This window comes from Sceloporus occidentalis, unplaced genomic scaffold, assembly GCF_023333645.1.
Source record: "Sceloporus occidentalis isolate IW3139 unplaced genomic scaffold, rSceOcc1.0.p SCAF_3, whole genome shotgun sequence".
Lineage (NCBI taxonomy): Eukaryota > Metazoa > Chordata > Lepidosauria > Squamata > Phrynosomatidae > Sceloporus > Sceloporus occidentalis.
The window spans coordinates 177845748-177860902 of record NW_028316983.1 but is presented as its reverse complement, the minus strand read 5'-3'; the positions used below and the strand labels follow the sequence as shown (position 1 = coordinate 177860902).

General features: G+C 39.2%; 1 protein-coding gene across 2 annotated transcripts in view; it reads left to right on the top strand.

Moving 5' to 3' along the window:
- The window catches only part of DOK6 (docking protein 6), a 268564-nt gene that overhangs the window by 191937 nt on the left and 61472 nt on the right, over positions 1-15155 (top strand). For both annotated transcript variants that reach the window (XM_089516957.1, XM_089516956.1), the window contains exon 6: positions 8829-8967. In XM_089516957.1, the coding sequence (XP_089373083.1) occupies positions 8829-8967 (139 nt within the window). The remainder of the gene's footprint in view (positions 1-8828; positions 8968-15155) is intronic.

Below are 15155 nucleotides of genomic sequence, written 5' to 3'. Positions count from 1 at the left end.
CCAACTTCTCCTTCCCTCCTTGCCATCTCAGACCCAAGGCAGCGCTGCCTTCGGTTTGGGAAGGCAAGGAGGGAAAGAGAAACGGCCCGTGCCAACTTCTCCTTCCCTCCTTGCCATCTCAGACCCAAGGCAGCGCTGCCTCCCCCAGCCTGGGGTCTTTCTTCCAAGGCAAGTGCTTTGGGGAGGCAGTTTTCTCTCCCTCAACCATCCTTCCCCATGAATAATTGCAGGACTCATAGGCACTTTAAGTGCCTCCTCATTGGCTCTTTTATAACAAACCGTGAAATTTAAAAGTGACGTTATAATGACGTTGCTTTGATTGACAGCCCCAAAATGGTGAGTGGGAACGAAATAAGGCTAAAACCGGTTTATATATACACCGTTTTATTTGAATAGGAACGAAAGGGGATCACTTAAAGCGAATCAGTTGGTAAATGAGAACGAAGGAAGAAAAGCGATTCGGAATGCGGGATAAGACCAGGGTTATTTTGAATCGATTTAACTGATACCGGTGTATTTTAAAGCATTGTAAATTGCAAGTGGGAACACCCCCATATTCTTTAAATGATTCTCCTTGCATGAGAAACGTGTAGAAAGAAGCAAACAGTGCTGCATGGCATTCTACCCTGCTAATGTAAGATTTGAATGCTACATAGGCCTAAACTATGGAACCAGAGACGATAACTAAGGCCTTGTACTGATCAGCTGCTTTTGGGAATTAGGGCCATGGCTGAAGGCAGGACAGGTTGAGCGATAAGGTTATCTGTGGCATAAATGATCGAGAGACTCTCCATGGGCATCTGTCATCTGTCAGGTATAGTCAGTATCTGAGACTGCCACACACATTACTTGGCATCTGCTGACATCTGATAGCACAGCTGCTGTAATATGCAAGGAAGTTATAGAGTGATTGCTCATTCCATTTACCCAGACCATTTCATTCTCATTCTATAGAAGATTGGTACATCTAGGCATCTTTTACTTTGCAAAGAATCTATGAGAAATGTACTAACAAGGAGAAGAATGCCCTGTATAACAATTTTATTGAATATAGAAAATCATTACATTGGAACAGGGAATAGAATGCAAAAAGATATGCACTATTTCCCCCCAAAAGAAGATACACACAGAAAAAGCAATTTCAATGCCATACCTGTGCCATTCTATCATGTTTACCATGTTTTCTTCCACCCTCCTAGAGGCAGAATAAAATATTCAAAGGAAATCAAAGTCTGGCTCAGCAAGTGATCCTGCTCTATAAGTACGCAAGATACTCACAGCCATGACACAGGCACAGACAGCATCTTCATTAATAAGAATATATCAAAGTCAGCATGAATTTGGATAGAAAATAGAAGTCAAGACCAGAGGAAAATCAAGGGATACAGGAACACAGCAAAGTTCATGAAGGGCTCTACTAGTTCCTGTTCCAAAGGATCCAACAACCAACCTGGAAGAATGGAGTTTTGGACCTAAGGGTACTTAACCACCTAGGTCCTAGTCAATGAAATGTCTAGACTATAATAGATGGTACAACTTGCAGTTCAATAGCTTGCTACACAAAAAACCTATAAAACGATTTCCAAAATATTCATTCTAGTCCTGGTAAGGAAAAGGCATAAGTAGATACTTAATCGAACACTTTTCATTGCAAATAGCTACATAACCTAGTTCCTAATTAGTACTCTTGCTGACAAATGAGAGTGCCTTACATACTTGTGCATTGTCATAATCTTTGACCTTTGAACACATCACCAGCCATACATTTTAACCTTGGTGATTAGATCTGACATGACAGAAAAGCTGATACTTTCCAGTCATCTAGTACAAAATCTGTTGTCTATGTTGAAATGGGTCCTTCTGAGTATTTTGATCCCAAAATAAACCTACAAAAAAACCCTGCTGTCTGTTCTAGTTAAGCATCTGAGCTGCTTAGGTAAAGTCCAATCACTGTTATCGGTTGTTGTTGTTTTTTCCTAATCTGTAGTGACTTTTGAATTGCTATTCAATGGAGTATTCAAGGAACTGGTTGATGGCATCAAATGTATGTAGTAGCAGGATATGCCCACATCTAAGAGGATGTCTTGAGACCATTCCATTCTTCCTAATTCACACCACATGATTCCTAGAAAAAAAATGTGTTTCAATTCTTGTTGTCAGCAGTAAAATCAGTTGTTCACCGATTTGTTGCTTGCTAACATAAGCAGCAGCTGTAGCTGCTGCTGCTGCTGCTGAATTTAAAAGAAATCAATTAGCTGTGATACTGATGAAGGGTGCTGGTTGACCTGTGTCTTTTTTTCTCTTCAGAAAAAAATCACCTCTAAAGAGTATGTGATAGTAGCTTAACAAAAGGTTATGCCAGCACAACATACCTGGTGAAATTTTGAAGAGTGGTGTTATCATCCCTCTTGCAGAAGTTAGATAATGCTAATAACTCATCTTAGCTTAATGAAGCACTACAATGAGACAATAAAACCATATGTAATCTCATTGACCTCATTTTCTATTGCTACATTGGTTTAAAAATCAATGGTGTACATTGCATGGTACACCATGTCATTGCATAGTATGTGTGTGGGGAAAAAACTATTTTTGTATAAGTGTGTGTGCATGTGTGTTATTTTGCTCCTGTTGAGTGAAAGCACTGAAAAGAAGTGCTAAATCATATATATAATTCATCACTTGGCATGGGATTTTATCAATCTGAGAATTAATTATCTGACAATATTTTAGTTTGCTTGACTGCTTGCATCTCTGGAAAAGGTGTATGCATCATTAAAATTGCATATATAATTAACTTCCCCATCCTGTTTTTTGTTTGCTTGTTTATATTATTATTCAGTGCAGCATGTAATATAGATAAGTTTAATAAAGGTTTTTAATGAATAACTGATAGTTTTTGAAAAATCCTTTTTGGGATGCATTAATATCTTATTACAAACCAGCTGAAGTGTTCTGGATGTTGCCAGGGTCCATATCTCATGACCCCCCAAAATACAGGGAGCCTCCTGTTTTCTGCTCCTACTTTTTTGATCTGAAGAATCTTATCAATGGTGCCTCAAAAAAAAAACCCTCTCCCACCTATTTATTTATTTATTTATTTATTTATGGAAATAAAATTACCCTCTGGAATTGCTGCAACAAATACCTTCTTAAAATGGTGGACATATTCTTCAGAGTGAGCTGTAGAATGGCTTACATTCACCTCTGGACCAGATCCCTAATGACTCAGAACAGTTTTGTTGAACAGTTCCTCACAGAAGCAATAGTATCAGCCAAAAAAGCTTGTTTTGCTACCTTTACTGTCCCACATCCAGATAGATTTTTGCCTGTTTTGGGTCATACTCACTCTGACTTTTCTGCTACTGTTGCTCTAGTCTCCATCTCCATTGGGAAAACTACCAAACAAGGGAAATTATACCATAACAAAACAGAGCACCCAAGAATTTGGAGCCACTTCTGAAATGGTCCCCTCAGATTTTACAGTGCCTATCTCTGGGGCTAGACTTCATCAGCCTTTCCAGGGATTCATACCCATGATGTTTTCTTTCATCCTAATTTCTAGCCTCTCATAGAGTGAGACATTGAACATCATTAATACCAGAACTCTCATATTTCCCTTATTCACATTCTCTTGGTAACTTTACCCACCCATTTTCTTTGGATATCTGAAATGTATTTCCAGTGCCTAATTGAAGTTTTAAATTGCTGCAGTACTAGAAATTTGGCAAGTGAAGGAAAATTTCAAGGGTGCTGGTTGAATGAATTGCTCGAAGGGAGCAATATCCTCATTTTGCCTGCCCCCCTCCCGCCACCCAGTAGCTACATCACACTGGCTAGGAGGTATGTCTTTGAGGAAAATGTATGTATGGCCTATAATTTGCCAATTGACCATGCATGTTTTAAAAATAAAAAGTTAAAAACAGACAATGATTAAAAAGACCAGAAAGTCCCAAATTTTGTTTTTCCGGTTTTAATTTGGAGATCTATACATATTACCACAAAATATCTGTCAATACAGTTCCCAGTACAGTCAGCCCTCCATATCCATGGTTTCTTTATCCATAACATCCATAAGTTGAAAATATTCAGAAAATATAAATTCCAAAAAGCTAACCTTGATTTTGCCATTTTATATAAGGGACATCATTTTATTATCCCATTGTATTTAATGGGACATGTGCATCCACATATTTTGGTATTCATGGGATCCTGGAACTAAATCCCAGTGGATACCAAGGGCCCACTATATAATCAGAGACTTTTGATACCAGCTTGTCAGGTTGGCTTATTTTAACCCAGAATAAAATTGATTTATTTGAACACAGGATAAATTTGGAAAGAACAGGAACAAAATATGTGACTCTCCAGTCAGTCTGGATGAGTATGATATTATTTTCCAAATAAAAATACACATACAGAATAAACCCATAAAAACATAAAGACGAGCTCTGACATTGTCATCTTAATGCAGCGTTACATGCTACATTAGCCACCTTCCAGAATCTGCTTTTCTTTATGTACCACCATTTACTTTACTGATAGGAGTTTTAATATACACACACACATGCACACACACTAAGTTGGCATGGCTTTCAGTTATTAGCTTTCTCAACAGTGCATATAAAGGTTAACATCTGCCCTCTTAAAACCAGATTGAGAAATGTCATTTCAAATTGACCAACAGCTGTGTAATGAAAACTTTGTATAACTCTTGAATAACTTTGCTTTGAATAACTCTTCTTTAGTTTTCATACTAAGGAGTAAAACAGATGGTCAAAAAGAGCTGGCTTCCCTGTGGACTGGTGTGTGCCATCAGACAGCAGCACATCCCCAGTCCTCTGGGAAGCCACATGACCAACTGCATGTACAGTGGATCCATGCTGTTTTGGTGGCACAATGTTTACACATGCTGTGCTGAAGAAACACTGAAAAAATTGCTGCTGCCACAGCAAAGGCACCCTTTTTCCAGTGCAAAAAGGAGTGGCTTTCTGTAGCTTCTTTTTGCACTGGGAAAAGGCTGGGTTGGGGGCATAGCATGCAATTACCGCATCCCCAACCCAGTATGTAAAAGAGAGGCGACAAGCTGCTCTTTACCCACTATCGGTTTCACCCCTGAGTCTATCTCCAGAAAGAGTCTCTTGTTCTTTTCTGTTCTTCAGATGTGAATTTATTCCAATTCATACATAGAATAAAAACAAGATTCATTGATATACTTCAGTTTGTGCAAATAAAAAAAAATTCCTCTTATCCTTGATTTGGGTGCAAAGGAAGAAAATGTTTTCTTAAGATTGCTTGACATCAGTCATGTATGTAGACCAATCATATCTATGTTAATTCAGGAGTAGTTTCCACTGAAATCCAGTGAGAAAAGTGCTTATTACTGTAGCATTAAGAAAACCTAAATTCCCCTCAAAATAATACACACTTTTTACTGTAGTATATTGTTACTTTATATAATTATCTTAATCTAGAGGTGAACTAAGATGTAGGTACTTTTACAAATTTCTCTGTACACGCTTTCCATTAAAGTGCATTATCTGGCCCATGGGCTTGTGTACCTATATATCTGTAGGCTTGTTTATCAGGAGAACCAGGATTCTGATCAAATAAGTTTATAAGTTTTACAAAGCTATATAGTATGTTTCACTTCAAACTTTTGATGAAATATCTCAGTCTATTGTTTCCATAACCCTCTGATCTATATGCTTCAAGACACAGATTCTGGCTACATTTGCACTGCAAAAATAATGCAGTTGGACTGCAATGCTATGAAATTCTGGCATTTGTAGTTTGTTTTTGGCACTAGAGTTCTATGACAGAGAAGACTAAATATCTCATAAAACTACAAAACCCAGAATCCCATTAAATTAAATTAAACAATTAAAGTGGAGTCACACTGCATTATTTCCTGTTGTGCAGATGCAGCCTCTGTTGAAAATGACTTGATGAGAGAAGCAGAACAACCAGGAAAGAAAAAATAATAATTTTTAGAAACATTAGCACAAATTATAAATGGTAGGGAACTGGTATTCTAACAGGAAACAGAAAATCTTATCATCAAAACCAAACTATGATAGCCGTTGCAGATCCCATTGTCAGCTGGTGCTCCCTTTGACTACAGAACTTGGAGGAGAAGCTTATTCTACTTTGACCATGCTTGGTGTGGAGTTTCTCTTTGGGCATTCCTCCTCCATTCCTTCAGTCAGGGAGGAAGTTCTGACTCCCTAAGTGATCTCACAGAATAGTGGAAGATAGGCTGATTCTCCAGACCATGCTGTGTGTGGAGTGAAGGTTGGCATTTGTATGAACTAATAAAGAAAGACTAGAGAGTGAACAATTCCCTGAGATCAACTCTTGCTTTTTCTCAGTAGAAGCACTGGAAGCACAAATACAAAAAAAAATGAGATGGGGGAGGGTTCCTGTGCAATAGCCAGCTGTACAGTTGCAGAAACAGTAGAATTTCCATTAGGAATAGTGAAGCTTAGCAAAATATGGGAAGCTGTCTTAGTTTTACTGTCTGATGCTTTCCTAAAGAGGGATTTTGGTGTTTACTTCCAACACTGTTAATCAAATTACACAGAGACAGATGTAAAACAGTCTTCCAGGCAGGTGCTCCCATCTCTCCATATATGATCCACAGCTGGTATCAGCTTGATGTCAACCACTGATGTATCTATGAATTTGTGAACTGAATACCACAAAATAGTTGATTACAAAAAGGCACACATAGCCAAAACAGGAAGGAACAACAGGAAACAAATAGCCAGGAGTCAAGTCCTGCCTTCAAGATACATTTTTATCCATTCTTTCCAAATTTCAGGCATACATCATGTGGGGAGAACCTTGGTGTGAAGCTCTAAAACATTTTATCCTCTGTGGAATACTCCATACTATCAGTAATAATGGAAGCAAATTGATAACAACTAAATCAAATCTAGAACAGGGCAAATATTAAAGTGTGAAATCTGTGTGTTCTTTCTGCTGCCCTTTACGTAGTCTATGTTCTTCATGTTCCTCTTTATTCTGTGTCATCACTGATTTACAGGGCATCCCTACTTCTGTGACATTTTTTTCACCTTTAGGGCTTGTCTGCTGTCAAGATGTGCTGCTGTGATTAATTGCAGTTCCTGCTCAACTTCTGTTGGCTTCAGTCCCATCTTTATTTGTTAACCTTTACTAGCTTTCTTATTGTGAACTTTTATGGGCCTTAACCTTTTCTTTATTGACTGTCCCACCCTGCCAGTAGATACACCATGCTTTGCACTGTATTTTTATTTTCCTTGCATACTTCTGCTGTTTTCCTTTTACTGAAACAGTATAGCACTAGCATAATTATATTTCCATAGGCGTTCACCTGGGAATGTTCCCCTTTTTCACTCTGGATGTTGATATTATTATTATTATTATTTGTTTATGTAGCGCTGTAGATTCGCACAGCGCTGTACATAAAAACAAAAAAATATAAAGGAGTAAACCTTATGGCGTACAATCTAAGAAATGATAGGATAATACAAATAAAACACATAGCAATACAGGAAATGGTTCAATAAAACAGGCAACAAAAAGAACATCAGATAGCAAGTGACAGTCACGCAATGTCTGGGAACGCTTCTCTGAACAGGATGGTCTTCAACTCCGTTTTGAAGCTGGTTAAAGAAGTGATGACCCTTGCTCATGGGGGAAGAAGGTTCCAGGAGTGAGGGGCAGCAAGGGAAAAGGGGCAAATCCTAGATGAGGGAGAGGAAATCCTGGGCTGGGACAGCAGATCTCTCATGCAGCTTGTATGTTTCCTGCCCACATTTCATGGAAATAAACTGGATGTGAATAAGAAGATATATGCACTCTTGTACAATTTGTTAATTTCCATGGAGCACATGAAGACTGTATTTTTAATGGACTATAGCCCTGAAGCCTTTTAATTTCAGTCAAGAAATATTTATCCCCTGAGATCTTATCTCATTTCCTACTATTCGCCTTACATGTAGACATCTGCAAAGTAAATTCCTGTGAATTTATACTTTCCCAGGTTCTTGAACCCAACACAGTTATGGTCCCAGCACTAGGAAAACCTACATAGATGGATTCCTACATGTGGGGCTTTGTCCCTACAAATTTACATGTCTAAAACAGATTGAGTCTCCGTTATCTGGAATTTCAAAATCTCAAATGCTCCAAAATCCAAAACTGTTTGTATGGTGACTGAGGGCCGGAGAAGATGGTCCGGACGGCCAATCGTGCCAGGACCATGGCAGCCAGACAGCCCTCTCACAAAGCAGGCCACTGCCGTGGTCCCAAAAGGACCACCAGCAGGAGTGGATTTAATCTGCTCCTGAAATGTCTGGCTCCCACTGCATTGATATGGCTTTGGAACGGCTTCCAGCCAATTTGGGTGTGTGTCATCTGAACACCATGCCCCAAACTGGCCAGAACCTGCTTCTTCTGGCCCTTCTGTTTCGGGCCTTAGATAGAAACCTTTGCTTTTTGATGGTTCAGTATACATAAACTTTGTTTCATGTACAAAGTTATTTTAAAATATTATGTAAAAAATTACCTTCAAGCTGTGCAAAACATGAAAAACATAAATGAATTTCATTTTTTCACTTGGGTCCCCTCTCCAAGATATCACACTATGTATATGCAAATATCTCCCCACCACCACAAAAAAAAAAAAAAAAAATCCTGAAATCCAAAACACTTCTGGTCCCAAGCATTTCAAATTAGAGAGACTCAACCTATAGGTGGATATGGAGTAAGGGTAAAGTTCAAGAGTCTTCATAAAATTAAATCAATTTTTTCTTTTTCTTTAAAAAAAAATCTTATTCTAGAATGTGCGACACAGGAGAAGGTCTGTTCACCTTTCAAACAAGGGAAGGCGAGATGATCTATCAGAAGGTCCATTCTGCAACATTGGCTATAGCTGAACAACATGAAAGATTGATGATGGAGATGGAACAAAAAGCACGGGTAGGTATCTTTCTCCACTATTCTAAAAGACATCTGCATCATGAATGAAATAACTGAAATTAGTAAAAATGTAGATTTATTATAGAAATTTAATATCATGTGTATGTTAACAAGATAATTTAAGAATCAACAAAATATGGGAAATACTCAAGAAAAATAACAACATATATAAGAGATTTCCCCAGACTGAATATTTTATGCTTGAAGTGATATGAAGAGCACTGATAGGACTATGAGAGCATTTTCACTCTAGTGGGTTCATTTACATTATCTTAAGCCACCGTCCTGTGCCCAAACATCTTGGAAAACTTCTTTTACAGTTGCAATCCTACAATATGGAGCTAAAGAACTTTAGGGGCCAAATCGAACCTCCTGTGGTTCCAGGTCAGTCCTCCAGCTGCTTAAGATGACCAGAAGCTTTTGTGTGTGTGTGTGCATCTCTGATGGCTTCCTAGTTGTATGTGGGTTTTCACCATTCCAAAATATTGAAATGTCTTTACTAAGGCTTACTTATTGGTCATAAGAGATTGAGCTAAAATAGGCTGATATTTTGGTCCCAGTCTTCTGCCTTTGGCCCTGTTCATCTTTACAATGCTACCTCCAATAATTTCCCTAAAATCGAATTTGGCGTTTGAGATGAAAGAGGTGCCCTATTCTTGCTCTAGATACTCATTTGGAATTATGCCCAATGATGATGCATCATCAGCCTTAGCTGTGAGATAACATGCACACTGTATACTGTTAATATTAATAACTATTCCAGTTCATAGTCATAATTAAATCACAATACATTCAGCCCTACACATTCAAGGAGGTTAGGGGATGTGGAAAATTTGCCAATAAGCCAAGCTCCATCCACCTCCTCCTCTGATGCTTGGGACAGCTCTCGTCAGCCAACTATATTTTTTTCCATAAAAAGCCTAAGATAAACTATGATTAAATGTTTTCTAAAGGTATAGAAACTCACTGTCATAAATATATTGTATCCATATATTCATAAACCAGTAAAAAAATCCCTAGCATATTTGAGAAGCAGGAAAAAAGCTAAGAAGACAATGGAATTTAAACATATTGCCACTACTCCTTGTCCTTGGTATGAGGATTTATACCAGTTTTTAGAACTGGTATGTATTTTACCTTTCCACATATCTTTTTATTAATCTTGTAAGCCGCCTCGATTGAATTTTGTAGAGAGGCGGGATATAAATAATAATAATAATAATAATTATTATTATTATTATTATTATTATTATGTTGGTTCATCATCTAGACACATTCTAGACACATTCTATACACATTTAGTTATAATTTGTTATTTGATGGCATGGCTTTAGATGTTGTATGTATAACCACAAATATGTACAACAACACTAATAAAGATGAAATCACAGCCAACATACATAGAACACCAGAAGGGGGAAGCAATTTATTATTTGATTTCTGAGCTTGTCTGATTTTCTGCTGTCTTGGATTCGGGTTTACCAACTCATGAAGAGAACTACAGCTTTATTTATTATAAATGAAAGCTGACAGCCTTCACAGGCCATACAGGCAATGCTAAAATGTATTGTTTGTTATGATGCAAAATTGGATGACACAGACTTGCCATATGTTTCTCTGGTGCTGACATAATGCTTACTTTTGAGGTAATGAAAATTACATGAACCACTAGGAAAAGGAAAGAATTTAAGAAGATTATGTTTTCAGTGCATCATTGTAAATTGAAAGAGCTGCAATTTATACCTGCCTGAAAGCCATTCCCCTTGTTCTCTGAAGATTTGGAGTTGGGTGGAGAGACTATACATGCTCAAAGCTGCTTCCCCTTTTTCTTCTTCCTATTATTATTATTACACCATATCTTCTAGCTTTGATTGTTAGAACTGAAACAGATGGTAGGATTATGGTCAGGTGGGCAGAGGTATAAATGAAGTCCTAGATATTATGCCACAGAACTTTCATTATTTACTTCTAAGTAGGCAAAGGGATCTTGTAGTACCTTTGATGCTAACTGAGCAGCTTTCATAGATTTAGGGCCAGTACAGATGGCCCTAAAGGGAGGCTTGACACTGTCCCTTTAAGCACCTGATTGGGGTCATGGCAACCACATGCTGTGGCCCCAATCTAGTGTTTTTTCAGCACTCAGGAGGCATGCAGCGTCTAAACGCCATGCTACCAGAGCACCATCAAGCTGGCCCACATGTGGGCAGGTGGGTGTCTTCTGGGCAGCATCGGGGTGTGCATCATGCGTACGCCAGACCCCCATGCTGCTCTCAAGGTGACTTTTAGTGCAGGTCTGTACCGGCTGATAGTCTACTTCCTCAGGTACTTGGAGTGAACTGGTGCCCAGGAAGGGCCTCTACAATCATACTGTATAAATAGCCATAGAAACGCAAAACCTGTGGCTATTGTAATCAGGTGACAAGTTCAGTTTTAACTATGGTCACTGAGGGATCAAGGCAGGAAGAAAGATGTAACCTAACCATATGAATGTGATGTGTCTAGGCATGCTACAGCTTCTTCCCTCAATTCATTTCAAATGTGCTACATGCTGGTGTGCTTGCTGATATTCCAGACTACTAAGGCTATACTCTTTATTTCTAAATAATTATATATAGAATTGTGCTGTTAATATAGGTTCTAGTGAGAGAGACTTGCTGGAAGTACATAATAGGTGATATTAAGATTGAACATTGTCACATTTGTCACTGTCATGCCATGCTGTAACCTCTGTTTCTGTCTCCTCTGTTACGTTAATGAGTGACCTGTAATGAAAGGTGTTTGTTCCAGCAAGCGTTCTCCTTGTCAGAATCCACTTCCATGGAAGTGATTAAAAGGCAAGTCTCTAGTGGGACTAAGTAGGGAGTCTCATTGGTCACTTCATAATTTAGAGGGATCATGTTGACAAGACAGCAGGAGCTCTTAACTCCACCACCACTTTTTTAGTCATTGCCATCTACTAAGTAACTGGCTTTATTCCTGTTTTGAAGATTAATGTTAGAAACTGTAGCAGTGATATGTTTAGAAAGAAGCCTGCAGGCTTTTTTTTCCTCTTGTAAAAACTGTTATCAGATAATTTCTGTAAATTTCTCCATATGGTACATTTCATAAAATGTGAGAAGGAACAACGTGCATGAAGCAGTGTTCTCCATGGCAACAAGTGCATATTTTTATTGGTTAGTTAAGGCTGAAAACAGCAGCACTGCAGTAAGAATCACTGAATTAAAACTGAGCAATGTTCTTTTCAAAAATGCATATACTAGTCTAACCTTGTCATCTGTGGGCAGAAAGGAAGTTAAATATTTCATAATGTAGGATATGTGACAGTGGTATGGCATATCCATTATTAGATGCCTTGAACTGTACGCTCAGAACACTGGAATAACAAACTTCATTGAATTGGGTCCACTGTGTGTTGATTCTGGGACCAGAGATAGGCAGAATACTTAAGTTGGGGGCTAGACTGATAGCTAGACTGGTACATGCTACCTCCCCTTGCTCACTTGTATTTTTTTCCTTAATCACCATTTATTAGGTTTCTGCACTAAAGCTAATAATAATTCCCCATCTAAATCAGAATTTGAGTAAGTGATAGGCAAATTCTCCCCAGACAGACTTGGAATTAGGTTCTTTTAAAAAAAAGAAAAGAAAAAAGAATTTCCTTCCTAATATGAAAAATAGATCAGTTATTCCTCATCTAAGCTTACTTTGGACCTTGTCCATTTTCACTCATGTTACTAGTAGTTGAACAGTGTCTGGTTTAGAACTGGACTGAAGCTTTCAACCCTGTCTTTTTGCTAAAAGTGGCACTAGCCAGTACCAGGCTAGAAAAATCTCTCTGATAGTGATGATGTTATTGTCAAGCAATCAGAAGGCCTTGTCAACTATATAAACAACAAAACAAATCAGCATCTCCCTGCCACCTTGTGTGTAAAGTAACGGAAGAGGGAAATTCCCTGCTTCTTCTTAAAAGTAACAAAAAATCCTCCTATTTTGGCAGGGGACAAATAGATCTTGAAAAGTGTGGTGTGTAATTTTAGGAAAACTTCTAGTCCAGTGGTACTCAAACTATGGGATACAACCCTTGAGGGCCATGATAATTTCTCAAGGGGGCGTTCACAAGAAACTGCAATCAATGGCATTAGGGCCTAATCTTTTTTTTGCAGAAGAGGGGGTGGAATCAAATAGGGGAAAAAAGGAACCCTGGAGCTTTGTCTTCCCCCACCCCCACATCCCATTTTGATTTCTGCTTCAGCTCTTGTTGTGGTGCTACTGCATTGTTGTCACTGCTAGGATGCGGGTCCATGAGACGAAAGGGGTGGCCACCACCAAAGAAGAAGGGGGCAGAGGAGAGAGAGAAGGAAGCAAGGGAGGGCAGACCCTGTCCCTCCTTCTTCTTTCCTCTCTTCTGCCCACAGAAGCATCCAGAGATGCCAACTGGAACCCAGCCCTCACTTCTTTATCTCTCACCATCCCAGCCAGGTGGTGGAAAGAGAAAATAGCCTGCCTGCCCACCCTTGATTTTCCAGTACTGGTCTCTGTTTGAGTAAGAAGAGTGCTGTGCAGGGAGGAAGATGGCAGGATTGTCTGGGAATGGGTGAGGATGTGGCAGCAGTGGGATTGGAGGAGGGGTCTTGTAGCACCCATTGAGTGACTGGGTAAAAATCACTCAATTGATGGGTATAAGTTTGAGAACCACTGCTCTAGTCTGCTTCTTTTCCCAAATCCCTCACCCAGGGTGACCCAATATCCTTCTTTTCCAGGATGTGTCCTACATTTCAACCTTCTGTCTAGGAGGAATTTCAAAATGCACTCCATTTTGAGCATGACTGAGAAGCATGAATTTACACTGATATTAGTGTTTTTAGCTTTTGATTTGTCATATACTACATTTTTCTTGTATGTCCTACATGTTGCAGTGCCTTGTCCTTTATAGTTGTGACATCTGGTCATCCTGCCTCTCATCCATCTCTGGGTTTGCTCCCCTCCTTCCCTGCATTCAGACTCTTCTCATTGTTGCTCTGATTGCAGCATCACTGATAGACTATGGAGGAGAAAATGTTTGCATTCCTTCCTCCTGCCCCCAATCTAGTGTCTGTTATGCATCTATGGGTTGTGGACAAGTGGTAGAAATGCTGGAACATCCTGACTACTGATATGGACCGGTAATGCTGGGATAAACACCGTGTCATGCATATATGAGAGAAAAGAGACAAGCATAAAAAGAGAGACAGAGATTCCCACCAACCACTTCCAGAACAGCAAAAGGGTGGTATGGACCTTCTACTATTGACTAGATTATCTTGAGGCAAGGAAGTGATTATGGGAAATGGGGCAGAGAGAATCCTTATGTCATTCTACTTTTAATTTTTGCCTCAAATTGAGGGGTCTGTAATGAAATTGCTTCTATTTGAAAACATTCTCGCAGCAGATTTGGACCATCACAGAGAGGGAAGTAAAGAAAGTATATGTTCTAGAAGCTGGATTCTTATATGCAAACCATCATTTGCATCAAGACCATATTGAGATTTATTTGCTTGTTACAGTTCTATCCATCTGTATATTATTTATTTAAATATTTCTGTATCACCTCCCTGCCCACAAAGGCAATGAACCAAAAAACCCCAGTTAAAACAGTATGAAGATTCCAGTGTGCAACAGCTAAAACAACAATCTCAAACACTGAATGCTGTGCAGAACAGTATTGTTTTGGCTGTCTGCTGGAAACCTAAAAGAGATGGGCCCAGCCTAAATTCCTTGGGTAGGGAGTTCCACAGATGAGGTGCTGCTACAGAGAAATTACTGTTACATGTACCCAACAACCTAATTTCACAAGATGTTGGGACATACAACAGGACTTCCCCTGAAAATCTCAAATTTCTGGCAGAATCATATGAGAGGAGGCAGTCTTTCAGATATCTTGGACCAAAGCATTTAGAGATTAGTGGGTCAACACTGTGAATTGAGCTCAGGAGCAAAGTGGAAGCCAGTGCAGTTCTTGCAGTACCAATTTTATATTGCTACTAAAATGCACACCTTACACCAGTGGTATGCCCACTCAGGGTGTCACCCAGTGTGGGGGTTGGAGCTTCTGAAGGTGGGGCTTGCAAAGGCAGAGCCGAAAAGGGATTCCCCCACCTTGTTGCTGCTGCATGTAAAGTGGTGTCACAGCAGCAAGGTAGGGAGGGTGT